This window comes from Leucopleurus acutus (genome assembly GCF_964270905.1).
Source record: "Leucopleurus acutus genome assembly, chromosome: 18".
NCBI lineage: Eukaryota > Metazoa > Chordata > Mammalia > Artiodactyla > Delphinidae > Leucopleurus > Leucopleurus acutus.
In genome coordinates, this window is record NC_139160.1 from 13,156,187 (window position 1) to 13,183,822 (window position 27,636).

The window sequence follows — 27,636 nt, forward strand, 5'->3', positions numbered from 1 at the left end:
GGTAAACAAGCTCTTTATTAAAGGAAATAGTTGAGCTAAATGATTTCTAAGGTCCCTTTGAAGTGTCATGGTGTCTTCTAAGCTGTGCCTTCGTTATACAAAGTGACGGCCAGTGGTACTTCAAAGTCACCTTTCAGTTAATGGATGTGTGTCTATCTCCTTGTCTTCATCTGTCTACACGATGAACTATCAGGTCGATTCACCAAATTGAAATGAATTCACAGCACTCACTTTTGGAATTACTTTCTCATTTAACTCCTCCATTAATATTACAAACTTCTTCTTAATTTACTTTTTATTTATCTTACATTTTTCTTTGCAAATAATACATACTATTTATTTCCATCTAAAACCTAAATGTATAAAACTCAAGTAAGGGTATGCATACCACAATATGTCCTTCTCATTCTGGAAATGCAGTCTAGGTAAAAGGTAAATGTACAGCACTGAGTTTGATTAGGTTGGTGCTTTACCCAAGCCTCCACTTGGCAGAGAAGAGGCAGGATTGAGAGTAGGAAGAGAATGGAGAAGAGAGAGGTGACTCACAATATTGATTTAGTTTGTCATAAATTCCCAAAGCATAAAAATATCCATTACCAAAGGTTAGTAAAATTTATATGGCTAGGGAAGAAGGAGTGATTTGAGGTCACAATTAATTGTGAATTACCTTTCTGTGCACCAGCTTGGATCAAAATATTCAAATTTAGAGACAGAGACATTAAAAAGAAACTTGTTTTTCTGACCAGGAATGTATAGAAAAGAAAGCTCTTTAAGTTATACCATTTACCCTTTGAATTACTGTTTTCATAGGAAAGCCCAAGTCAATGTTAAGCTCCTCTTTGCATGTAAGAAATGATGGTAATATACTCCTAAAAATATGTCAACAGTGGGAGGATTCTGGGGGACGGGAGAGAGAGTTGGAAGTCAAATTCTTAGAGTGGTCCTCCATTATTTTAGTGGCAGCACAGATGGCGCTCTTAAAATATTAGAGCAGGGCCCTATATTTTTTTTACAAGTTCCATGGCATCTTAAAACCCAAGATTCCTTCTGCTATTGCCTAAAATTAAAATATTAAAGACAAATTTCTTTTGCGTGTGGCTTTTATCTGGGTGCCCAGAAACTCTTTCTCAATTGAAATACTCCTATGAGAGAAAGCATAATAAGATAGTGCTAATAATTAATATCTCTTCAAGGATTGATAAAATAAATTTCTTATGAATTTAAGAATAAGATGAGAGAAAGGACAAGTATATTGTGATATGGAAGGGAGTAAGCCAGAGTTCAGCATCTCCGCATCTTTTCCCGTTTATCTCAAGGAAAACATGAATTAATTCTCACACCGTTCTCATGGCCTCTTGCCCATAACTATACAGTAGTGTTAAATATGTCATGTAACATGTATTATAGTAAGATGTTCTAATATCTGTGTCCCCCACATTAAAAACAATACCCTCAAGGATGGAAACCATGCCTTCCTATATCTCCTCCCACCTCTAATTCCTAGCTCAGCTCCTGGCATGTGGAAAATGTACAGTAATTGCTTATTAAACCCAAATCATTATATTTATTTTATGAACATATTTTTTTAATAAATTGAACTTATTTTTAAGAGGAAAATAAGACACTTGGAGTACAATAATTTTGCTGTAAGGTCAGTGATAAACTCTATAAATTAGTATGAGGATTGCAAGGTAAGGCTTCACCATAAGCTGACTTCCATTTCTAAGATCAGATAGACACCCAGTTTCCAAGTTAATGGAGTGACGGTTTCTAGGAAAGAATATAACTGCCTCTCCTAACCACACTCTGTTTGCTATACTCCCTTGCCAGTCAATTTCTCTTTAGAATTAGAATTGTTACAGAGATGACGGGACAATCAATGCCACTTTCAGGAGAGAAAGCCCCATCTGATGCTGATAACAGTGCCTGGTGGGCAATGAAATTAATGAAAAAGAAGAATCACTAAGGGCATAACTAACAGTCATAAACTAAGTTAAATAAAATTAAAAATAATTAATTTTAATTAAATAACTGATATTACTTGATTCTAATATAAAGGCATATTAGAATACTTCCAGAGCAATTTCTCTGAGAAGGTCCAAGTGACTAATGAATGTTAGGGTATTAATTTCTAAAACATGAGAACTTTGAAAATTAGGAAATTGAGTGAGAAAGAAATGAAGAATGACAGGTCAGTGGTTTGGCTGGAACAAAGCCTTAAATCCATGCCTTTTCTGTTGGAGTTGCTCGAACTCTTGCTTTCCAATATGAAAGAAATGTCCCAGGGAAGTATAATCTTCCAGTATAACAGGGGCATGGCTCTGAACAGTCCTAATAGTTTTTACAAACACAACTTCTCGGCATTTAGTATAACTGGGAGTTAGAAGCAAAATGTTGAACAATTGAACATATTCTGAAATCACTGCACTTGAATATGGCACAGCATTTTCAAGTTATAATATTTGTTCAATCACTGAATTGAGAAATTTTTATCAAGCATTCTCCGCTCTGTGCGGGGGCCTAGGTTAGGCGCTAAGAATGTGAGGTATCTGAAACAGATCCTTTCCCTTACAATCCAGAGACAGAAACAGACGATGAGTCAGTCATGCCACAGGTAACCTGAGGTTATAATTCTGAATAGAGCTAGAAATTAAGGTTCTAAGAGAGAATGTACTAGTTCTCCAAGCCTTGACTAGTGGGTTTGGAGAGGCCTATGTACAGTGTGGTTCCTATTAAAATAACAGTGACCGCCCTCAGTGGAGGAAATGGGTTTGTGAAACCATAGTTAACCATGGTTAAGCAGGCAGTTTCTTAGACACAGTAGCTGTGCAATAAATGTGCACCGAATGCACCCAGTGAGAACAAAAAGAATAAAATGCAAATGTATTCAATAAGGAATACAAACATACTCAAGCACACATTTAAAAAAAACCCAAACAAACAGTAATACCAACATGCTGTGTCCTTACCCCTATTGTTCCAAAACTTTCTGGCTTTCTTCTCATCTTTTTCTTGCACAGGTGTGTCCATATCCATTTGATCAGGTACCAGAGAGACTTGGGGCTTGGGATGACATTGAAGGGAGTAGGCAGGGTACCTCCTTCTTCAAAATAACTCATCCAAAGCTTTGTCCGAGCAAATTTCCATTCTATATCTGCATGGTCCTGAACAGGAAAACACGACAAGTGCTGACAGGTTTCTTAATTAATAAGGTGAGATAAACCTCACAGAGAGCCTGTAACCTGACTCTGAGTGGCTCTTGGAACGTTAATTAAATTGCCTGTAAAAACAACACTGACTCCCAGAGATGGTCACCTAAATTCAGACAGTGGCTTAGCCTGGAAAGGAGTCACAACTCTCTTGTCAGTTTTCATCCTTCCCACTTGCAGGAAACAGACATTTACAATAAATCCATGTTAAAGAGACTGCAGAGATTAGTTATGACTTGAAGATGAATCTTCATTTACTGCACTGTAGGCTTACATTAGCTCAGTTTCATTAGATTCTGGCCACAAGCAGGGCTTTAGGTCTTACCAAAGGCCTTGAAACCCTGCCTAGGTAGGTGCCCATGGCTCATACTTCTGGCATTTCCAGTAAAAGTCTTACTTGATATGTTTCCATTTGAATAAACCTTGTCCACCTTTAGGCAACAGGCATAAACTCAGAGAGAAGTTCCTCTAAGAAATGTACAGTAGGGTATCTGACACAGCACTGAACCCTCGCGTAACCTTGGCCAAATGGTACCAGGTGAGAGTATGGCTAGGGGTTGCCCACAAGCCTGAGGCATCCCCCCAATTATTTATCAATAATTCTGTGTTGTTTCAATCTCCTGGAAAAACTAAGGAACATTTGTGGCAATTAGATATGGGGCAGCCAGTCTCTTCTTAAATTAGCCACAAATCTTATTTAAGCAGAAAATCTGGGAAGTAGGAGGTGGTAGAAACTAGGCGTACATACAAATTCAAAATAGTTCATTTTAACCCATTAATATTATAAAAAAACTCGAGTTTTAGAGTAGGAGAAATCAGAGTATACTTCATTCTAATCTTCCTAAATTGCTGTGTGCTGATGAATGCATATGTTGTTTATACATTCTACTCTGAATAATCTGGATTTTAGTCTAGACGCTGGACAGCTCGTGCTTTCAACAGAAGGCACTGTATCTAGAAAATGCATGGTCTTCATTTTTGCTTAGCAAACGATCGATAGATGGACGTACAGAAGCTACAGCTTCCCCTTGTCTCTCCTCTCCCATTTCTATTTCCTTCCCTATCTTTCTTCCTAAACAAGCTTATAGATTCTGCATTAATGAAGGAAAGCAGATGTTGTTTGCTGCCGCCACGGAGAATGGGACTGAGTAGAATTGGCTTCAGGCAATAAAAAGGCAGGCCCTCAGGTGAAGTGTTGGCCTGTGAGTAGCTTCTGCTCTTTCTCATTCTCAGGGAGTCACAAGTTGAGGATTATCCTGACCTCACTATGTTCTCTTACTGCTGTCACAAAGCAGACTCTTCCTTTGGGATTCTGAAAGGGTCTATAACAACATCTACAGTGGTTAGAAAAAATGAAGGTGAAAAGTTCCCAGCTGGGGCTTCCCTGGTGGCGCAGTGGTTGAGAGTCTGCCTGCCAATGCAGGGGACACGGGTTCGTGCCCCGGTCCAGGAAGATCCCACATGCCGCGGAGCGGCTGGGCCCGTGAGCCATGGCCGCTGAGCCTGCGCGTCCGGAGCCTGTGCTCCGCAACAGGAGAGGCCACAGCAGTGAGAGGCCTGCATACTGCAAAAAAAAAAAAGTTCCAGGCTGGTGATAACTATAATCACCTCTGCTACCCATCTTCTAACTCTTAGTTAATGTTTAAAGCTTAGCTTAGGTATTTCCTCTCTTAGGAGCCAGCCCCGACTCTCATCTATCTCAGCTGTCTCCTCTCCCCAGCCCATGTTACAGTCCTCTTTTCTGTGCTTTTATCACATTCTCCAATTCCTTTTCTCAATATTGAAATTATTTATTGAATTTTTGTCCATCCTATATTATTTTTTCTCGAGGGCAGGGACTTTGTTATTCTGGGTATCCCTAAAATCAAGCGTATGTCTGGCATATACTAGGTGCACAATAAATATTTGATCTATGAACAAAAGAGTGAGTGAGAAGAAGGCTTTGAACATGGTCTGCATGATCACTTTTGCCTTTCAACTGTTACATTTTCTTCTTCTTTCATGCTTTATCCTAGAGCTCTGAATTAAGGGTAGCAGGACAAAAAGAGAGAGACCTCAGGGCAAATTCTGCTATTGTGGCACAGGTGAAAATCAAATACTTGGCATGTTCATGCTCCAAGGAGGCATCACATGCAGGAGGTTGGGGGTACACCTGTCTCAGGTGCTCAGTGCCTGCTCTCCTCTCAAGTAGCTTTAGAGTTTGGGCTAAACAAGAATAGAAATTTGAAGATCGTTCTCATTTCTACAAGTCACCTAGAAAGACACACCCCACACAGGAGCAAAAAGAAAATATTACACGGTTCCTGACTAATGTTCTCTTCTTGATGAAATTGATACATTTAATGTTTTATAGGATCCAAATTGTATATACAATTTCTCTGTATATAGCTTGATAATTAGAGGCTTTCTAATATTTTTGGAAGGGTGGTCTGGAGAACAGAATCCACATTTAGCAAATGTGTTGACTAGAGGAACACAGAACTTCTGAAACAAATATACATATATATATTTTTTTAATATACATATATATTTATGGACTATCTAAAAAGTTTAAGATTTGTGAGATGCTTAAGTGAAGTTCCACAAATTCAGATATTCACCCGCAACTCCTAGGACCTAAGTATATTTAGTGGGAATACTCTAGTCTTGGAATCAGTAAATAAAAATCATTTCTTCTTATGTTTCATGCAGCTTTTCATCTGTGACAGGTGTCTTGCTTCCATAAAGACAGTATAATTAAAATTAGGAGTGCCGCTTCTCAAAATAACAATAATAACACCCCAGAGGATTAGCAATAGATCCAAAGATGCAATATAATTGCAGTTATTTATGGAGTAAATGGGCAGCCTGTAATTATTCTTATAAAAAGCTACTTGTCTAAAGTATACATAAGAAAGACTTAAGAAATATATTTCATTCCAGTATGGGTTTGCTTTGTCACTATTGCTAATGGCCATAGACACAGATCACTAGTAAGCAAGTTGAAGGGGATAAAGGACTTTGCCGTTCTTGTTCATTGCCATATTTCTAGTTCTTAGGACAGTATCTGGCAACAGAGTAAGCACTTAATAAGAATTTATTGAATGAATGAATAAATAAGCTAAGTTGTTTGGATTCTAGAGTTTCAAATAAACACATATGGTACTGTATATTCTGCTACAGCGTTCAGGATTACTCCTCTCTGACTTTTGTCTGGGCTTTAAGAAACTGAAAATCCTGTGCTTTTTCACTGTGACTCCTCTCTGGGCTAGCTCTTGTATCTTGCCAAGCTAGCATGAGTTTGCTTATATCAAGATTGTAGATTAGATGGTCAGAGACAATGTAAAACCCAAAGGGCACTGCATAGAGATGAGTTGCCTGTTCATAATCCATACCTCACCTACTGTCTGACATAGCCAATGACTGCCTGGTAGGATAGATTTAGTATAATCATCTGTAATATGAAAAAACTAAAACAGTATGTAGCCAAGTAGGGTAATCGTGCTTAGAAATACCAAATTAACCATTTACATTATAATTCTGATTCGTCTCATCAATAGCAATTATAGATTGTATTTCCTATGGTAATAGGATGGAGTATAGCTAGGAACGACACATTCTAGGGGGGAAGTTATTCAACTTACAGCAATAAGTTGGTAAGAATTATTCATCATAGCTATTAACATGTTAAGTAGGACAACCAGAGAGATGATGTTGTATGTCCCAAACATGGTGGCACCAACAAACTCGGTGAATTCATGCTGCGCTTTGACATTGGTCACATATAAGTTGATGAGCCCAAATATTGACCAAAACAGGGACTGGAGTGTCTCAAATAACCTAGAATAAAGATAAAATGACATTAATGGCTACATTAATAGAACCATTATACAATAAGATAGAATGATAGAACATGATTACTATGAGGTTATAGTTGATTAATTTAAAAATAAACTTAATTTAAAAAATTAAAGAAAATTGTTTCCTTATACTAGCACAAATGTGTACTTAATTTTCTCAAGAGCTTTGAAAACGATTTAGTTTCCTGGCCAGCAATGACAAATCGGACCCACAGCATGTTTTTGTATAGTCATTGAGTTAAGAATGGTTTTTACTTTTTCAAAGGGTCGGAAAAATAAATCAAAAGAAGAGTGATATTTTGTGACATGTGAAAATTATATAAATTCATATTTCAATGCACATAAAGTTTTATTGAAATACAACCATGCCAATTCATTTATACACTGTCTATGGTTTCTTTTGTGTTACAATGGCAGCAGTGAGTAGTTGCAACACAGAACATATGGCCCACAAAGCCTAAAATATTTACTACCTGTCCTTTTCATAACAAGTTTGCAAACCTGTGTCCCAGGGCACCGAGTGACAGTTAATACATGATAAATCTGCAGGCTTAGTCTTTAAAAAATGTAAGTTCTTTTACCTGATTTTCCTTTTTGATTATAGAAGGATTAAAAATAATGTTATCTTTATGGATTTCCACATTTACAATTAAAATTGCACAGAGTGAATCCTGTATGATGACAAAATGTCTCAGAATGCTCAGATAATAAGATTTGCTATTTTTTATATATCAGGGAACATTTTCTTCATTACTTAACTTACTCCAAAAATGGAATAAGATGAAGAGTGTCTGAACCCAAATGAAGAATTGTTTCAGTAGGACCATTATAACACCTTAATGTAGTAAAAAGACAATGGAACTCTTATATTCTTTGAGAAATGGTTTAAAAAATACTGTATTTAAATTATGTTGTGAAAACAAAAGCAAAAAGTATCTTATACGTGGCATGATGACTAAGGAGGTGGGATTTCAGTGGCCAAGTGCCCCAAGGAGAGCAAATTCATATGAGGCCAGTGGACAGTGGTATGACCTGATGTGAAAAGATGAGCTTAAACTATCAGATTTCCTCTCTGTGAAAGTTTACCTTAGAAATATCAAGAGAATGAGGTAGTTGTTAAAAAGTACTGAAATGACAGGAGTTATGATGTAGAATTAGGATCACTGGAATTATGAGAAGCCAAAGGTTTGAGACAGCACAAGCTAAGAAACGGAGAATTGAGAATGAATAAGCCAGATAATAAGTAAACCTTGAAGAGAATACACGTGGAGTAGCAAAGTCATGTTAATATCGGTTCTCAGAGGAAAAAAGTCCCATGGTCCAGCTCTACATCAACGGCTGCTCTTCTCCAAGCCAGGTCTTGCTCTAGGCTCTGTCCTTGCTAAGATCAACCCTTGCTCAGAGAATCAAAGGGCTGGATTCTTGTACCAAACTCCTGTTACTTGAAACAATCCATGAATTTCTGATCAGTATGACAAGGAGAATCTAACTAAGGATGCCTTAATTGGTGTTCAGGATTTCTTTTCTTAAATTGTTTTTTTTTTTAAGTAAGCCATTTCGTATTTTTAATTGTATAATAAAATTTTAATTATAGAATATGAAATGTAATGGTTTCTTTACTGAATTATTTTGCTAGGGCTGTTCAACTCTCAATGGGGCAAATTATCATAAAGGTTTCAATGTGATCAACCTCAATCAGACCTTGACTTGCCGGCAGGGATGTACTTTGTGAAGAGTTCACCATATATTCTTAAAGGACAACCAGATGTCAGATTCTAACAATATCAGGGAAAGTTTAATATAATTCATTGGCCTCAGACAAAGGTCACTAGAAGGTATTCTTTGAAAACTTTCTCAGGAAAAAAGTAAATTTGACCCAAGGCCATGAGTTCTTTATTTTCAGTAGCTTTAGGGAGAATTTCTAAGATTAATGACAGCGTCATTGGATTCAATGTGAAATGATTTTGTTCTTCCTTTCTAAATAGTGTATATGCTCACTGTGAATATACAAATATAATTCAACTGGTTTTTCCCTGACCTCAATAGCAGTTCAGAGAGAGAGTAGAAGTTACATGAGTGATATAATAAATTATATGAAATGTTGCCACATAAATCCCGTAACAGTTACTTTTCTAAATGTTCAAATAAAAAAGTGATGTAGAGTAAATGGATTGTTATGGTCGAATAATTCTGATTTTCTTCTACCTAAATAAGAAATACTCATCATTAGGATATTAGCAGACCCTTTGGCAAAACATTTATTTGCATATTTAATTAAAATTTGAAAATAAGAAAATTCAAAACAAGATGACATTTTATGATTAACTCTGAATTTCATTTTTATTTTCTTTTCATTTTTTCAGTTGAATGAATCAGAAGTAAGATTTTCAGAATAGTTCCACTTAACCAAAATATATTTACTTTTAGATGAATCAAGACCCTGATATCAAGACACTGGTGTTTCTTAGCTAATTATTCTTTTATTACATGGCTTAAAAAATCAGTATGTTAATATTTCAAAGCCATTGTTTCTAAAACTGTTTTCATAATTATTGGTAACAACATTGCCCATAGATTGAAGGGCCGTTAGCATTAGCTGCATCACATTTTAGATTAACGTTATGTGGCAACTATTTTCCTAATTCTATGGAAAGATAAGGACAGAGAGCTTTCCAGGATAATGGCACCCTTAATTAAATCACACTTTGCATAGAATCTTGGTTAAAGACTAAGACCTGGCAACTTCTACAGCGTTGCCATCCTAAAGATGTCTCTTGTTTCTTGAGGCTCTTTTTCAATTTCTACTTTTAAAAATGAGCTTATTCCCCAGTTAAATACTTACAACTAGAGACAGAGAACAGGTAAAAAGGTCATGTATTTCACAGTTGTGTTTTCCTCTATCCTTTGAGATGAAATCGATGAGGAAACATAAGTTAATACAAGAGATCTGACTGTTTTATTCTGAGTTTATAAGGAATTAAGAATATTAAAACAAAGTACGACTTCAGCTGGCCAGTTTCAATGATCAGAAATACAGCTCCAATCAACATAAAAGGCATTTTCTTAATGAGAAAATATCTATCACAAGGTCCATGCCTCTGTATTCATAAGAGAGCCCCTTACCCAGAGACTATTGGTTTAAAATTCTATGCAGAATAATTTCAGTGATTAAATATTTGGTTTCTTTTAGTAACATGTAGTTCTTCCCATGTCAAAGAGAAAACAACCTGGAAGCATTAAAGGGGCAGGAAGAAGTGTCCACTTGCTGGTGGGAAAATGCACAGAGAGACATAGAAGACAGATCACAGTCTGTTCCCACTGGGAGCTCACAGTCAGGAAGGGATCAGGAAGGCATCTTGGAAAAGGTACATCTGAGATAAGTTTTGGGACACAAAATCGAACTTTTCCAAGTGAGAGGGCAGAACAAGAGCATCCTGGGATGAGAGAAGAATAGGACATATTTAGGGATTGATAACCTATTAGAAAATGTTGAAGACTAAAGTGTTATTGAGGAATGGAGAAAGATGAAGCTGAAAAAGCAAGCAAGGGGCAGATCATTGAAGGACCTGGTATGTCAAGCTAAGAAATTTGACTGTATCCAATAAGGAATGAGAAACCATTTAGGTATTTTAAATAGAGGAGTGTCAAGATTTTGGCTTAGAAAGATCATTCAGGCAACAGGATGGAAGACATATCAAGGAAGGCAGGGACCAGGGGCAGAGGGCCTTAGATTTAGGCAGGGTCAGCGAGCAAGGGAGGATGGCCCCGAGACAATAAAGAGCCGTAGTAGACATTTATTGACTGACTGCACGTGGAGGGGGTGGCGGGAAAGAGGGATCTCGTATAAAACACAAGTTTTTGATTTAAGTATCTGAATGGGTTGTGGCAGCATTGACTAAGAAAGGGATTGGAGGAGGAGGAATTTAAAAAGTTGTGAAAGAGACTCTGATGAGTTTTCTCTGATTGGGTTTAAATGTTTAGGAGATTTGCATGGAGAGGCATTCGAAAGACAGTTGGACTTACAGATCTTGGGGAGAGAGGCCGATGCTAGTGACATAAATTGAATATAGGAGTCATCTCTTAGACATCTTGGATAGGGCCAAATCCATCAGATGAGTTTTCACAGAGATATTGGAACAGGGTCAGAGGATAGTTACTAAGGCAGATCACTATTTAAAAGCAATCACTGAAATATAATTATTAGAGAACCATGAGAAAGATTAGAAAAGTAAGAGATAAAGTATTAAAACATAGTAATATTAAAAGTAAAGGAGGGCAAGATTTTAAAAATGAAGGTGTTAAACAGGGTCAAATTATACAGTTTAAATAGGATACAAAGAGATAAATGTCCATTGATAGCAGTGATATGGAGCCTCCAGCTATTTTCTAGAGCAACAACAAGGTATCTTGTTTAGGCTTCTTTCCAGGGTTGCTTGGATGAGAGGAAGGAGAGAGACAGGAGTAGCAGCCAATGAGAAACAGAGTTCAGAGTTTCCGCATACATTTGTGCCCAGACTGGAAGGAGTTATAGGGAGGAGCCATGTGAATACAGGTAAGGAAACACTAGATACTACTACTAATAAAAAGAAGTGCAGTGGATAACATTTTTTATCACACTATATGGCAAGCACTGTATTAGGTACTTTACATTAATTTTTTTTTTTAATTTTCATAGGGAAGACATGAGATGGGGTAATAAAAAGAAAAGGTTGAAATTTGTGGAAGTTACAAAGTTATAAAAAGAAGAAGATATAGTTATAACTGCAAGCAACAAGTTGTACTAGCAGTTACTCTTTGTGAGTAACTTTGAACAAAAATAATTTGTTGCTTGCAGGTTTACATTCCATTATCTGGAAGAGAATTCAAGTAGAACACCTGGTTTATTTGCACTGAATGATTTGGACCCATAATATTGGAGTGATATGCAGTTATCTGTTGCTTCTCATGGTAATAGAGAAAACCATTGGTAAGGATACACTAAAAGAATACATAATTCAAGCAATTCAACGTGTTTGCTTTTAGAATAAAATTTATATTAAATATTTTGCATCAGATTCTCTAGCCATATTCTTTTGAGACAGATGTTAAAATTAGCTCACAATATGTCAGCATTTACCACAAAACCAGGGACAGGACAAGGGGATTCCTGAGAATCTCACGCATCATAAATTAGGATGGGGTTAGATAGAACCTTGTTAACTACAGATGAATCATATGTCTGAGAAGGGGTTGGGGCTTGGAACCTGAGCTGTTCGCTGAATTAAAGAAGACCTGAGGAGGGAACTCAGTTCTAGGGGCCCTGTGGAAGTTCTCTGGAAGACAAAGCATGATCAGAAGGGTGTGACCACAGATGTCAACAGGGCGGTCTTGGCAAGTAGTTGCCCAGGGCACATAGTACAAAGTAACGAGGGAGTTGTGAAAGATGGAGCATGCCACATGGCTGTCCATCAGAAATCCAGGAGGCCAGTCAGCAGACAGGCACCATCCAGGAGCTTTGTTAGAGGCAGAATTTGAGTCTAAGAAGGGGGAGGTTGGTGGGATCTACTACTGTGCATCCCTAGTCCCCGTTGCCAGGAGCAAATTGCCAAGTCAAGGATCACGAGCGAGTGGGGAAAGGCAAGTTCTGATATCAAAACTGAGACACAATCCAAGGCTATTCCTCACCAGGCTATTGCTGCAAGGGATTTCACTGAATCCCTCCTGAACTGGGTGAGAAAAGAGCATGAGGAAGATGACAAGGCTGGGTGAACTGGTCGGGCTGGAGAACTGCTCAAGTCCAGGAGAATAAAGGGGCTGGAGCAAGGGATAAAGTGGCAAGGAGAAGCTGGGATGACTTTTTGTTTTCTTTATGATTCACGGTTTGTATCAAATCGATTTCTGAATGGATTTGAGGCAGCTAAGGTTCTGATGAAAACTTACGTGCAAATAATCAGATGTTAATGAAGTTAAATGGGGTTTTAAATACTGGGATCAAAGGGAAACAGATACAGAATTGAGCCAACAAGATTATTTTAACCAAAATTGATTTAGTTTATAGGACGTTATTGATTTCCTCCCTCTGGAGGAACAACTGTACTCTCTCAGATTTCATAAAGTTCTAGAAGGGCTGATGAACGGCCAGCTGACTTTCAGAGTCATCTACAGAATCACTATGTGTTCACATGTGGTTACTGTGGAGAGGAAAATCACCTCACTTCTTAATTCACCTGCCAATTCACTGTTTATCATAGTGGGAAGGAAATGGACACAGGCAAGTAGAGGGGTTTTCTATCAGAACTGTGTGAGCATGAAACACCGTGGCCATGAACCTGGGCTGTCGGCATGCCCGACTGTGAGAATTACCAGAGCTTGACACCGAACAAGACCTGATACTCCTCAGCTGTAAGGGCACAGAGGGTTATATGTGCATCATAATCATGGCTTATGTTAGCCTGAGGTCTCTATTTTGGACTATTTCTCCATGCTTAGATTTTTGCGTAGGGAACCCGAGAATAAAAGAGACATGTGAAGGAACTTTAGTATCTGGAAAACACCTAAGCAAAGATTGAAAAGCATTTGGATTTTCTTCCATGATTGGTTTTCCATATATTCTATCTCTTACTGTGCTTGTAAGCTATCACTAGGCACAAATTTCTTTCTATTCCACATTTTAAAACAGTATACATAAACTGTCTTTTATAGGAGGTCATTTAAAAAGAAAAGACCATTTTACTAAAACTTAAAATAAATGTACTGGATATTTCTGTTGTCTACACTAAGCACAATTTTTCTTTGCAACCACTTGTCACGGTTCAAATTCAAAGTGTAATACCCTCTATATTCTGCCCAACGTTCCCAATAGAAAAAAAGTCTGAGACTTACGTTGAAAATGCATTATTCTGCTTTTCACATCGTATGCCTTTGCAGCTTAACCCTTTCGTTTCTTCGTAATAGAAGTACAATTGATTTAGGCCATTGGCAAATGCTAGCAACACAAGGCAGTAGATGAATAGAAACTTCAAAATGTCCAGGAGCATTCTTCCCAGAGATATTTGCAGAGGCCCCAGGTGAGAATTTGCAGTAAACAGTGAGATCAGTCGCAGGGAACTGAATATATTTGCAATAGCAAATAAAGCTTCAGCCACCAGCGTGGGATGCCACATGTCCCAAGACTCTCGTGGATTAAGAGCACTGTACTGGAGAGAAGAGAGACAAAGGGGAATAAAATATGAAACAAACACATACATATAAATATGTCAGTCTCGGGACAGGATGATTTTTCAGACAGCTTCGGCACCACGGCAGCCTACTGGCAGGAAGCTGATGTTCTCCATGATGGTGGCAGCAGTTCTAATCTACAGAAAAATAAGAATTTCCTAAAGGAATTTATGATTGTTGAGCTTCAATCAAAGTGACCTCCCGGGTCTGTCCTTGTCATTTGTAGTATTTGCTAACCTGTGAATTACATCTGTCCTTGATCTCTCCAATGGGACTTTTAAAAAAGAAAAGGAAAATGTTACATAGGAAAAGATAGACTGTTTTATCTTGGGAAAAAATGGTGATTTCATAATTAGAACAAAGAAAACTACATTTTAAAGGAAAACTGCTACATTTTGAACAAAATCAATGGCTTTGCTTACTATGTTTGACACACTTGCCTATTCTAGAGGAATGCATGCTGGATACAAATTACATATAAATGAATGGAAGTAGTGGTCTGTTGCCTTGGATATAGTAATGACTAACGTGGGTATGACGATTAATATTTTGTATCTGTTATATCCTAAATGTACATAAAACCTAAACTGGAAATCATCCTAGCAGTCAATGAATTGCTAATTTTTAATATTTCATGTGTAGAAAGTGTGATATTTGTCTGAACATTCCCTAATTAGATAAAATATGTGATTTGAGAAAAATATTTGCTACATTAAACTTTGACCAGCAATTATTTTAAAAGTATGATTTAATTAACATGTCAGCTTTGAACTATCTTGATACTGGGCTATATAAAGAGCACAGTGAAATTTATCCCTTGTCGTCTTGAGGTAAATCTGTACCCCTACAAGAAAGAAGGTCAAATACACTCTTTGAAATATTACATTGTGAACATCTATTATTACACCTGTATAAGAACTGAACAAGTTAAATTCTCTTCTTCGTATACATCACTAAAGATACATCTAGACAATTGCACTTTTTTCCTAATGATCATGTAGGGAAAAGAAATTTACTTCTCTATGAGTCTCTCAGAACATTTCCATTCCTTTTATATTGCATTTTATACCAAAGACCTTTACAAATGTTAATTAATTCTCTTGAAGCTAATAGCTGGTATTTTTAAAATCTCCTTGGGGAGAAAATACATCACAAGCTCTTAATTTTGTTCAACACTCAGACTCCTGCTTGAGTGACAATTTAAAACAATCAAGTTTGAACTAGAAGGAAATTATTTTCTATTTTTGAATCCTCATAACCGTTCTTGAACATTCCCATGCGTAGCTTCAGCATAAAATAGCTAATGATTGAAGATACAGAAAAAATTTTTAATTTAAGATTTTTATTCATTATAATGAGTATCGGAGTGACAGGTTGTGGTATCAAACACCACCTAAATCTCTCCACTCCCCTCCCCCGGTATATTATGCCACCTTTTCCTTCAAAGATTACGGTAACATTCACCTTCCTTTTTTCACTTCTCTTGAAAGACACACATATTTTAGTAGAGAGTATTTACCCTTCTGTTGATGGCTAATTACATATTTCTCCTCTCTGTCTGTCTCTTTCTCTCTTACTTAATATGGCTTAGGACCATATCTCAAAATGTACAAAACACTAAACAGTAAGCATTCTTAAGGATGTAATCGTTTTCTTGGAATTTCTCACCACATTTAACACAATGTCCTGCGTGTAACAGGTGCTCAAGAGACATTTTATCCCATCAAGTATTCATGCATAGTCCAGTGAGGATGACAGGGACAGCTAATTATAATAAAAATGCTCTAAGAGATTAACACAAACTGCTGTGGGAATAGAGAAGAGAAAGTGATACAGTCTGTCTGGGGCTGCTGGGGCCGGCAATGAATAGAGATTACATGTTGTTCAAGCTCTAAGGGTCCCTCGATGTTATTGAAGCTGGTGGAGATGCTGTTCCTTGTTCTACTTCTCACAGCCAGTTTGCGGCAGTTGGATGTAGAATCCATCGTCACGTGGTCACTGACCCCAGCTCTACTTTTGACTTACTAAACTTTAGAACCCTTCTTAGCACCTGCTCTCAGCTGGAACTTGCAAAATCATAAGAGGAACATTTCCCATTTTACAAATCAGAGATGCTAGTTTCTGCCCCAGTATAATTACCCAAGACCGTTTCAGAGTCCAGCACTTCTGGTAATTGTTGGGAAACAATGCTATGTGAATATGTTCACATCTATGCATGGCCGGGGCTTGCTGAGAAATATATTGTATTGGGGTTAAAGGATGTTTGAATGGCAAATGAGTCTTGGAAATTAAAGATGGAGACCTCCTGAGAGATTTAGAAATATCTCCCCTGGACCCACCTGCTTACAGTCTAAGGATAATAATTCTAAGGGGCCTTTGCCTCCCCAGAGAGAATTTGTTTTCTTTAGAAAGTTACGGTCTTTCTCTTTTCTACTCCAGGGGGAAGATGGGCAGCGGGCACAGCTGCACTATATAAGCTCTGAGATGCGTCATTTCCCAGTTCCTCTCCTGTGGTACAAGCTCATGGATGTGAAGGGCACATCTGGCTCTCATTGGTCGCCCTCTGGAGGCTTGGAGCACAGGGGTCCAATGCCAAGATTCTCATGTGAGTAAATAATTTGTCTCTTCTCTGACCCAGAAACCTTGTTTCCTGTTAATCAATGGAGATATGAACCTTTAGAAATTATCTCTTGATTACACTCTTTTAACTTTACTTTTTAATTTTTCTTCTACCATTCACATCTATGTATATTTAGCTTAGGTTTTTAAATATAGGCATTATTTTACAAAAGGAATTCTAAAAATTCTTACATACCATACTGTTCTGTGAATTTGTAGAGAAAAATGGTAATTCTTCAGTGATTAAATGTATTTCCCACAGCTATCGTTAGAACTGAAAAGATTAACTCTAATTTTAAAGTTTTCTTTGGTTCTGTTTTCTAAAACCTATTCGCAAAATCTATATTCATGTTTCATCTTTGCATGTTTGCCTCAAGCCATAGCGATGGTTCTTCTCAGTGTCCTTTGCAGGCCCTTCTTCCTCACTTTCCCCTTAAACGTTGACTTTGCTTTTCAAACTCCTTCTCTTCTCATTCTGCCTATTCTCCCTGGATGTTGCCTGTGATTTCAACTGTCATTGACATGCTGGTGACTCCCCATTCCACATCTCCAGCCCAGAAATCGCACCTTTACAATCAGAGTTTATATTCTCCTGCCTCTTGACTTCTCCTCTTAGAAATCTCACAGGTGTCTCCAACTCACAGGCCAGAATTGAAACGCATCATGTTTTCATCCTCAAGCTCCTTCTCAGTTTCTGCTTTCTCGTCTCAGTGAATGGCAGCCAGTCACCCAAGGCAGCATCTGATTTGATCTGATCGTCTTCCAAACTTGCAGCCTCTAAAACTGAAATCTTAGATGTGCTGTTCACTGCTCTACATCGGTATTCTCATTGTTAAAAAAGTTCCTCTATTTCCCACAGAAATTATTTTAATAGCCTCCCAACTCTTCTCCCTGCCTTGAACCTTGTCCCTACTTTCCTCTAGAACCGTCTTTTAAAAGGGTCAATCAGATCATCTCACATCTTGCTTAATGTTCTTCAATGACCGCAATGTCCTCGGGATGAAATTCCGATTTCCCAACCTGTCACATGAAGCCTCGGGAATCTAGGTCTTGACTTTCTTTTGCGATGGACCTGCCACTTATACCCAATTAGGTACTTACTACTCTGGCTCAGACCTTTAGTGCTGGCAATTCCCCAGATTACCCTCACATTCTCATCAAAATGCCTTTCTATGAATACTGGACCCTTTGTTTAGAATGGATTTAAATTCGAATCATTTTGATTCTTTGGCTATTATTCAGTTATGAAATATGTGTTGAGTGCCTACTCTGTGTCAGGAGCTAACTTCAGGGTTCACAGTGGTAGTCAAACAAGACATAATTCATGCCATGCAGGTTTACAATATAGTGAAGAAGACAGACATTAAATAAGTAATGCCACTCTTTCCCTTGAGAAGTACTCTCAGACCACAGATGTGTAGACACCAGGATCCTGCTGACCAAAGCTGGTAGTTCCATGTTAGACAGAGGTCAAGAGCTATGTACACACCTATAGCCCTTCGAGGACCAGCAGTTCCTGCCCTCTTATTTCTCTCAAAAATCTGCTTTCTAGTATAAACCTACCATAGTTTGGCTTTGTCTTAAGCCTTCATTTCTATTTAGATTCTTTTTAAGAGACTTGGTCCTGTGCAGACCTATGAAATAGAATATTTACCATTGAATCACTTGTCAGAGTTCCATGCAGGGAGCTTTGTCTAATGCATTTTTGGTACTGGGCATCTAGTATAGTGTTTTATATATGATAGAAGCTCAAAAAGCATTCTAGGGTGAAGAATCATAGCCACATTCCAAAGCATGGTTGTTAGAAAACATGGATGATTTGCGGAAATGTGAGTATCTTAATATAGTTGGAATACGGAGGGTTTGGGAATAGTGATAACTCTAAAAGAAAGATGAAACCAGGTCATGAACCCCTTAGCAGGAGTGTTAGGAGACGAAAATGGATTGCAGCGTAATATTGGATCATAAGCTCCTTGAATATAGGAAAAGTTCATCTTTATATTCTCTGTAGTCCAATGCACACTTATAAAAGTCAAGTAGTCAATCAAAATGGGTAATAATTAATTTAATGCAAAATGAAAACATTTGTCTTGCAGAATTAAATAGAAAATGTATGCTGGTTTTAGTGTCTGATTTATAAGGTGAAAACCTTTCCCTTTCTATAAGTTGGTTAGATAATTAAGTAGTGAAAGACAATAGGAAGGCATATGATTTTCTCCTGTGGTGGATGATACTAGATTAAATAACTTGGATTTAAATATCTACAGCTCTCTGTCATAAAACTAAAGAATGTTTAGAAAAGTTAAAAAAAAAAAAGAAAAGTTCATAATTTGGAGAGTTCACTACAGTTATAGCATCTGTGAAACGGAAACATTTGCCTTCTTTCTAACTGATAAGAAGAGGGATCAGTGAGATAAATACTTAGCACTATTTAGACGAATGGTGCTATGAAAAACTCCAGCAAGACTGTTAAAATAAACGATCTTATTCCTAATCATTGTGATTTTTGAAAATATTATTTATATTACACAGTGGTCGAGGCATAGGAATTTAATCATTTCTGCCAAATGGCTGACGATAAATATGAAGCAAGTTGTACATAGGGACAGGGACTGGGTAAATTTAGGAGAAAACCAGTCCTAATGAAGATAAGGTAACATTTTCTAAGTTGCCCAGGCATCAAAAAGCTCTGAATTAACTAACATTTTATACATGGTGAGAAGAGGGAATGACTGACAAACCTTCTCCTTCAAAAACTTCACAGCAAATGAAAAAAAAAAAAGCTACAATCTCTGCGCTGTGAAATGCTAATGAATTGAGGCTTTAAGGCAAGCGCCACAAAGCCTTGCACAGAAGGAGGACAGTACTGAAATCTCATGAACTTCTGTGCTGTCTTTGTACAATATAATGCTGTTGCATTTTAATAAAAATTAAAAACTGAGTGCTTATATTAAGCTCTATTCTATGTGTTTATTAATGTAACCTTCACAAACATTCTCTGGGACTTGATTAAAAACTGAGTGCTTATATTAAGCTCTATTCTATGTGTTTATTAATGTAATCTTCACAAACATTCTCTGGGACTTGATTATTCCTGTCATTTTACAGGTAAGAAAGTTGAGGCATCGATTAAGTAACTTACCCCACATCACACTGGTAGGAAGTGGTATAGGCAGCAGTCATATGGATCATAGCCCAGACCATGGTTTTGGCTAGAACAACACTTTTGTATGTTAAAAGAAAAAAAATCTCCTCCAGGTGGATGAATTGCAAAAGGATAAACCAAATAAGGAAGAATTGCCCTTCTGCCAGACCTATTCTAAGAGGTTTTCCCCCTGAAGACCAATTATGGAAGGGTTTCCCTCTTTGTGGGCTGACAGTTCTTTTGGTCTGGATCCATGGCTTGGCCAAAATCACCGAGGGTTAGATTTTTGCTACCATTTATGCACCTGCAGGCAGAAGATAGAACCTGGGCAATTGCAGTCGAGATCCCAGTTATAACTCCTTGGTCATCTTGCCTGATCCATGAGAAGTGAGCTATTTGCCGGGGAGAAGCATCGAGATGATTCCATCTACCTCATCCTTCATAATAACAAATCAACTACCTTGTGGATCTTACCTCCTAATTAAAATCTAAAGCTTCTCCTATATCCACTGCTCTACTTCAGACATTCATCATCATTTGACTCATCCTCTGCTTTTTAAACCTCATTAATGTTTCCTCTTTATTTATAGGGTCCAAATTCTGTAGCACGATTTGAAAAGTCCTTCCCATGCTCTTCCCGCCCCCATTTCCCTGATCATCCCTCTGAGATCTGACCTCCTTTACCCTCTCAGAGTTTTGCACGTTTTGTCTCTTCTCCCTAGAATGCTCATGGACACGATAGGTGCCTACTCACTCTGTCCTCTGAATAGTTTCAGGACACTGCCAGCAAAATTTAGTTCCTTCCTTGATGCCAGCTGGCCCCTGTTGTAGACTTTATCACACTGTAAGGTCTTCATGTGCATTTCTCTTTCCTTACTGAACTGCTTGGAGGCAGGGGCTATATCTCAGGCATCTTTGCATTCTCAGCAAACAGATGGAAAGCTGATTTCTTAGTGTGACCCCATAAATTCTTATTGCTTGATTCACATAATGACTGTTTGCCTTGTTTATAGCAGTCTATTTTTGTACACAAATAAAGCACCTTTTCCTGAAATAGCAAGTTGTAAGTTATTAAAAATTAGCATAAAAATTGAATGATAGAACAAAAGAAGATGGAGACGGGTGAATCGGCAAATCAGCATATCACAGACTCCCAAAGTAGGTGCTCTTTTGACTATTATCATCATTTAACAGATGATACAGTTGAGGCCCACATTAAATAACTTGCCCCAAATCAGATAGATTGCAAGTGGTAAAGGCAGTCCTAATCCAGAGCTCAGACTCCTTTTCAACTAAAAAAAAAAAGCAAATGAAAAGACACAATAAAGACATTACAAAAGGCAATTCCAGTGGACCAATAATATATGAAGAAGGAGGAAACAGCAGTAGAAGGGAAAGGAGAAAACGAATCATGCACGCTTACTCTGTAACCAGCACTTGAAATGTATGCACTCATTTACTTCTCATACTAACCACATAAGGCAGAAATTGTTATTCTCCTTATTTTATAGGTGAGGCACAGAGAGTTGAAGAAACAGACCCAAGTTCACATAACTAGTAAGTGATAAAAGAAAACTGAGCCCAGGAAACCCAAGTTTAAAGTGCAGCCATTCAGGACTTCCCTGGTGACACAGTGGTTAGAATCCGCCTGCCAATGCAGGGGACATGGGTTCAAGCCCTGGTCCGGGAAGATCCCACATGCCCCAGAGCAGCTAAGCCCGTGCGCCACAACTACTGAGCCTGTGCTCTAGAGCCTGCGAGCCACAACTACTGAAGTCCATGTGCCTAGAGCCTGTGCTCCACAACAAGAGAGGCCACCACAACTAGAGAAAGCCCACACACTGCAAGGAAGACCCAACACAGCCAAAAATAATAAATAAATACATAAAAAAAAACTTTATTTAAAAAAAAAAGTACAGCCATTCAAACACTACCCACGCAACTCAAGTTTTGGTCACACAAACTAATCATTCAGAAAGAACATTTCATCATCTATATTTACAATCCTAACTGAACGCCTATGGCCAAAGCACATAAACAAACTATGTATTTCCCGAAGAGTCCATGGTATTTACATATTGTCATCAGAGGTAATTTCTGTCTACTTTTCTATCTCCCTTTTCCCCCCCTCTTTCTTTTCTTCTTCATCACTTGGGGTGGGTGAGTTGAATTTTTAACATGAATTTTCCCTTTGTGTAGTATAAAGAAAAATACAGGTGAAAAACTTACAACATTTTAAGAAAATTCAAATTCAGTATCTAAAACCATTAGGCCAAAAATCCACAAGTATCCATTAATTCATGTAACTGTACCCAGTATATACTAGAGGTTTTATATATATATATATATATATATATATATATATATATATATATATATAAAATATATGTTTTATAAGTAAACACCATATAAATAAGACCTGTAAAAATATTATGTTTCTTAGTATAAATATTGTTTGAGAGAGGATCATTTTGGCATCAATCCCATGCTTCTCTGAGCTGCTGAATAGAATTTTACAGTCCAGGGCTATTCAAAGTGTCTTCCTTAGACCAGTTACATCAATATCACCTGATGAATTTGCAAGAAATGCAAATTTAGGCCCCTCCTTAATACTCCTGATTCCTGGGAATGGAGAAAAGGAATCTGTTTTAGCAAGCTTTCCAAGTGATTCTTAGCACCTGGAAGTTTGAGAAGAACTGCTATAGTCATGTAATATTAGAATTTTATAAGTGCACAGGACCATAAAAAACAGATGTATTACTTTTTAGTAGAGAGATGTCCAAACCAACTTTATAGATAAACTTAAAGATCATTACAGAAGAAAGAAGAATTGGAAGGATATGCATTTCAAAACAGATGTCCATCTCCTACACAGATGCAAAACCTCCTTGGTTAACACAAAACCTTCTGTCATCTTCAGAAGGTCTCAAGGCCATTCACCTTAATGCAGATAGGAAAAATTATCAAATCATGTTTCCATTCTTAAAACACAGCTTGCTTTCCATGAAAGTGGTAGAAAATGCTTTGTCTTAATGTTTATATGAGTGCTGGAGACATTTTAGTTGAACAATTCAGGAAACAACTTTGGGCAATTTTGACCCTGTTATAGCTGAAAATTCCAGGAGTCGACTTAGGACAAGACTACATGAATAAGAATTCACTTACATGTTAGCATTTCCTAGCTCAGCTCATTAGATGGCATGAATTATTCATGTACAATTCAATTAAACACTTTATTTTTTACTAATTCACTCATCATTTTGACACAAATTTTTTTAAAAAGGAAGAGAAAAGGAAAGAGGGAAAAAGAAAGGCAGGAAGGAGGAGGCAATAATATAATACTTTGGTTTGAAAAACATCCCCCAAAGTACAAAATAATCCCAATTGTCATTGCAGAACAAAAACATTTTATGTAAATTATGTGGTTTGGGATAAGATTGATGTTGTAAGAAATGCGGGGGAGTATGGGTGTGTGAGATTTCAGCACTGTCATATTGAATGGGGTGAGAAGAAAAAAATTATATTCTGCTCTAATTATATCAAACTATATTAGTTTAAACTGAAATAATAATTTCAATGCTTTGAAAGAGTAATATTTTGATCTGTCTATGTAATTTTATCGGTTAGTTGTAACTGATAAAAATAGATTTTGGTTGCTGAAATTTGAACAGTGTTTGAGGTAGAATTTCATTAGAAATGGAAAGGATTAGAAACGAGAGCAGCTATTGTGAATCATTTTGAGGCATCATTCAATTTAGATGAAAGAAAATTGGGTGACAACTTCTATTTGGAAATCTATTAAAATTTGTTTTATGACTATAAACTGTGTATTATCTATGTCTTTTATTCCTATCTCTCAATAAAGTCATGAGATGATGAATTTCACATACAGATAATGCTCTAGGTAACATTATTAATAAAAATAATAGCAGTGAAAGGTATATCGATACTTATCAGAACTTATGCTTTACCAATAACATAAACAATAGTTACCTTTACAAATGCAACGATTTTCAAGGAGATTGTTGCTAGATATAAGGAGTTCATCACAAAATCCATTAGATTCCACCAATCGTGGATGTAATCTTGAAGTCCACCATCCCACATTTGTTTAATTTCTCCCCATATAAAACCTGCAATTATAGAAAGATTCACATAAGTGTGATTTTTCAATGAAATCACTAAAAACAGAGATCTATAATTAGGAATTAGAGAATCTTGGAGCTTCCAGAGACTACATAGTTACTCTAAATGCAACACCTATTTTTATAGGTAGTAATAATTGAGTCCCAGTCAGATTTGAAAACTTTCAGGACATTTAGCTAATTTGTAGAGAATTCTCTTGGGGCAGCTTCACTTTCTTTCATCCATTTGATAAATTGATAAAGTTGTGCAGTTTTGAATCAAACTATAATTCCTCTATACCTATATATCTTTCTCTGGAAAATATCATAACGTTTATTTGTAAACAGATACTTGAAGATATTTTTCCTCCCAAATCAAAATGACTCAAAGATTTATGAAAGAACAGTGTATCTAGTGAACATAACTGGCTTAATGCCTTTAAGCAGGGTACTTTGTGGTGTTTTTGTAAGCAGTTAACACCTTCAGAGATCTGATTTCAGTTCTGGACAGAAGACGATTATAACATTCATACTTCAATAAAAGACCTTATATCTAGCAGTAGCTTTAAAGCTATACCCAGAGAAAATAAAAATCACTTTCCTTTATTATGGTCATGTTTTTAATAGGAAAGATTTTATTTTCAAATATTAGAAAGCACTTAAAAATATCACTGTATATCATTATTCTACTTCCATAATCGTATTAAATTTTTATAAATCTATTTTTACAGCCTAATGATGAGAAAGAAAGATATCAAAACATCTAGAATCAGGAAATATTAAAAGGATAAATATGATTTTAAAGCTATATTAAAGCAAGAAAACAACATGACTTTTAAGGTAATGATAGTTTGAAACATTGAATGTGGGTAGCACAGAGTTTCATATCTGTCCTACACTAAAAGCAAGAAAAAGTCATATAACTATAGAATTATGACTTTTCATGAATCCGTCAGAGAGGTGAGAAACCAAGGAGCCTATACTTCAAAGAAAAACAGGTTCCTGTAAAGAGAGTGACGAGGTGAGCATTAGCTCCCCTGTGGCAGAGTGCAGGGTAAGAAACACTGGCATCGGGCTTCCCTGGTGGCGCAGTGGTTGAGAGTCCACCTGCCGATGCAGGGGACACGGGTTTGTGCCCCGGTCCGGGAAGATCCCACATGCCGCGGAGCGGCTGGGCCTGTGAGCCATGGCCACTGAGCCTGCGCGTCTGGAGCCTGTGCTCCGCAACGGGAGAGACCACAACAGTGAGAGGCCCGCGTACCGAAAAAAAAAAAAAAAAAGAAACACTGGCATCATACAAGAGAGAAGGACAATTTCAGAAAACCTTCTTAAACAAAATTCTAAAGGCTGTGAGCTAGTGTGAGAGGACAGAACCCCTGGGAGACACGGGGGGCGTCCACTCACTAGTAAGCTCATCTCCATAGACCTCACCACTGCTCAAGAGGCTGGTTCTGGGGGGAAGGCACAAAGCCCTACCCAAGCTCCTCTCCCCTATGAAGCAGAACATGTTAGCCCTGTGGGAGAAGCAGAAAACAGTCCAGGGCCTAGAGTTTATACTAATATCCTTAGAGGCTTCCTACCACAGGAGGAAGGGCAGGAAACTCTCTTCGGCACATGACCTGCACAGTTTTACTGCCTTGAGAAGGAAGATTTGGATCACTGAGAAGCTCCACCCGTGATACCCAGGTGTAGTTTTACCTAAGTCTGACCCTAGACCTAGACAACAGACAAGCTTCCTGCCTCACATCACCAGGCTGACAAACACCGAGTAAGAAGCAGAAGCTGACAACCACTGGAGGAGTGGCAAACATATGGATAGTAAGTCCCTCAGAGGCAGAGGTGCTCAAGGAAGGCCAAAAGCTGTGGGTGGAGCAGGAATTCTGATAATAATCCTCTTCCCCACTTGTCTTAGTCTGTTCAGGCTGCTATAACAAAGCATCATAGATGAGTTGTTTTATAAACAACAGAAATTTACTTTTCATAGATCCGGAGGCTACAAGTCTAAGATCAGGGTATCAGGGTCAGGCTCTGGTGAGGGCCATCTTTCATGTTGCAGACTGCTGACCTCTCTGTGGATCCTCACTTGGCAGAAAGAAAGCGAGCTAGCTCTCTGGTCTGTTCTTATAAGGGCACTAATCCCATTCTTGAGGGCTCCACACTCATGACCCAATTGCCTCCCAAAGGCTCCACCTCCAAAAACCATCACATTGTGAGTCAGGATTTCAGTGTGTGACTTTTGGGGGGGAGGCAAAGACTTGTAGCCCATAACACCACTCTAAGCAGAAGTGTATGGTAGGCTGAAACTGATTGTAGCAACAATGAACCCAAACCCAGCTCAGCTCCTGATTATATTGTGTCAAATTCCTGCACTAATGTTCTAGCAGAAGAGGTATGTCCATTTTCAAGCATAAATGCTATACACTTCTGTCTAGCCTTCTGCATAGGCAGAATAAATACCCTCACAAAATACACACATATGAGCACATGAACACCATGTTACATCATACTCAAACTGTTCAAAAAAAGATAAAAATTATTGAAGACATCACAGGGAGGGGGTGGGTGGAAATAAAAGACACGTTGCATACAAAGGAAGAAATATAGGACTGATATCAAACTGATTATCTGAAACCACGCAGGACAGACTGACATCATTAAAGTGCTGAAAAGAAAAAAAAGTCAATCCAGAATTCTATACACAGCACAAATATCTCTAATAAATGAAGGGTAGTGAAAATTTTTTTTCAGACAATCAAAAATTCAGACAGAGACCCATGCTACAAGAAATGCTAAAGGGATATTTTTTAGGCAGAACGTATATGATATTAAACAGAAATTTAGGTTTATAAAAAGAAATAAAAATCTCTATGCAGGAACTGTTAAAATGAAAATAAATATAAAATAGTTTTTCTTATTTCAGATTGCTCTAACAGATCATTGACTGCATAAAGCAAAAATAGCATATAGCAAAAATGTATTGTGGTTTATAACATGTATAACATATGTAAAGGTAAAACATGACAACATTAGCACAGAAGATGAGGAAGAGGAATTAGAAACATACTATCATAAGGTTCTTATACTACATGTAAAGCAAAATATTATTTGATGTTTGACTGTGATAAATTAAATTTTACATTGTAAATCCTAGGGCTTTCTCTCAAAATATTTTTAAATGCATAAATAGCCACAAATGTAAATAAACATGGAGTTATAATAAATGATCCAAGAACAGGCAGAAAAAAAAGGGAAAAATACAGCAATAGATGGGGCAAATAGGAAAAACAATAGGGTAGATTTTAATTCTGTCAATATCAAAAAATTACATTGAATGAAAGGTAGGGTCTAAACACACTACTTAAAAGACAGAGATGTTCACATAGAATAAAGATGCAAAACATAACTATATGACAATTCATCGATAGGTTAAACATAAATGAATAACAACGTTACCATGAAATACTAATTCAAAAAAACTTAGATGGTTATATTAATGTAAGACT

At 37.3% G+C, this 27,636-nt stretch overlaps 1 protein-coding gene across 6 annotated transcripts in view; it reads right to left on the reverse strand.

Moving 5' to 3' along the window:
- TRPC4 (transient receptor potential cation channel subfamily C member 4) overlaps positions 1-27,636 on the reverse strand; it is a gene marked incomplete at both ends in the record, with an annotated part of 116,981 nt that overhangs the window by 10,036 nt on the left and 79,309 nt on the right. For 4 of the 6 annotated variants that reach the window (XM_082859259.1, XM_082859257.1, XM_082859256.1 and 1 more), the window contains 4 exons: positions 2,970-3,164; positions 6,833-7,028; positions 13,910-14,223; positions 24,003-24,142. In XM_082859259.1, the coding sequence (XP_082715385.1) occupies positions 2,970-3,164; positions 6,833-7,028; positions 13,910-14,223; positions 24,003-24,142 (845 nt within the window). Of the gene's footprint in view, positions 1-2,954; positions 3,165-6,832; positions 7,029-13,909; positions 14,224-24,002; positions 24,143-27,636 lie in introns of all 6 variants that reach the window. The other 2 variants (XM_082859254.1, XM_082859258.1) reach the window with 2 other exon arrangements.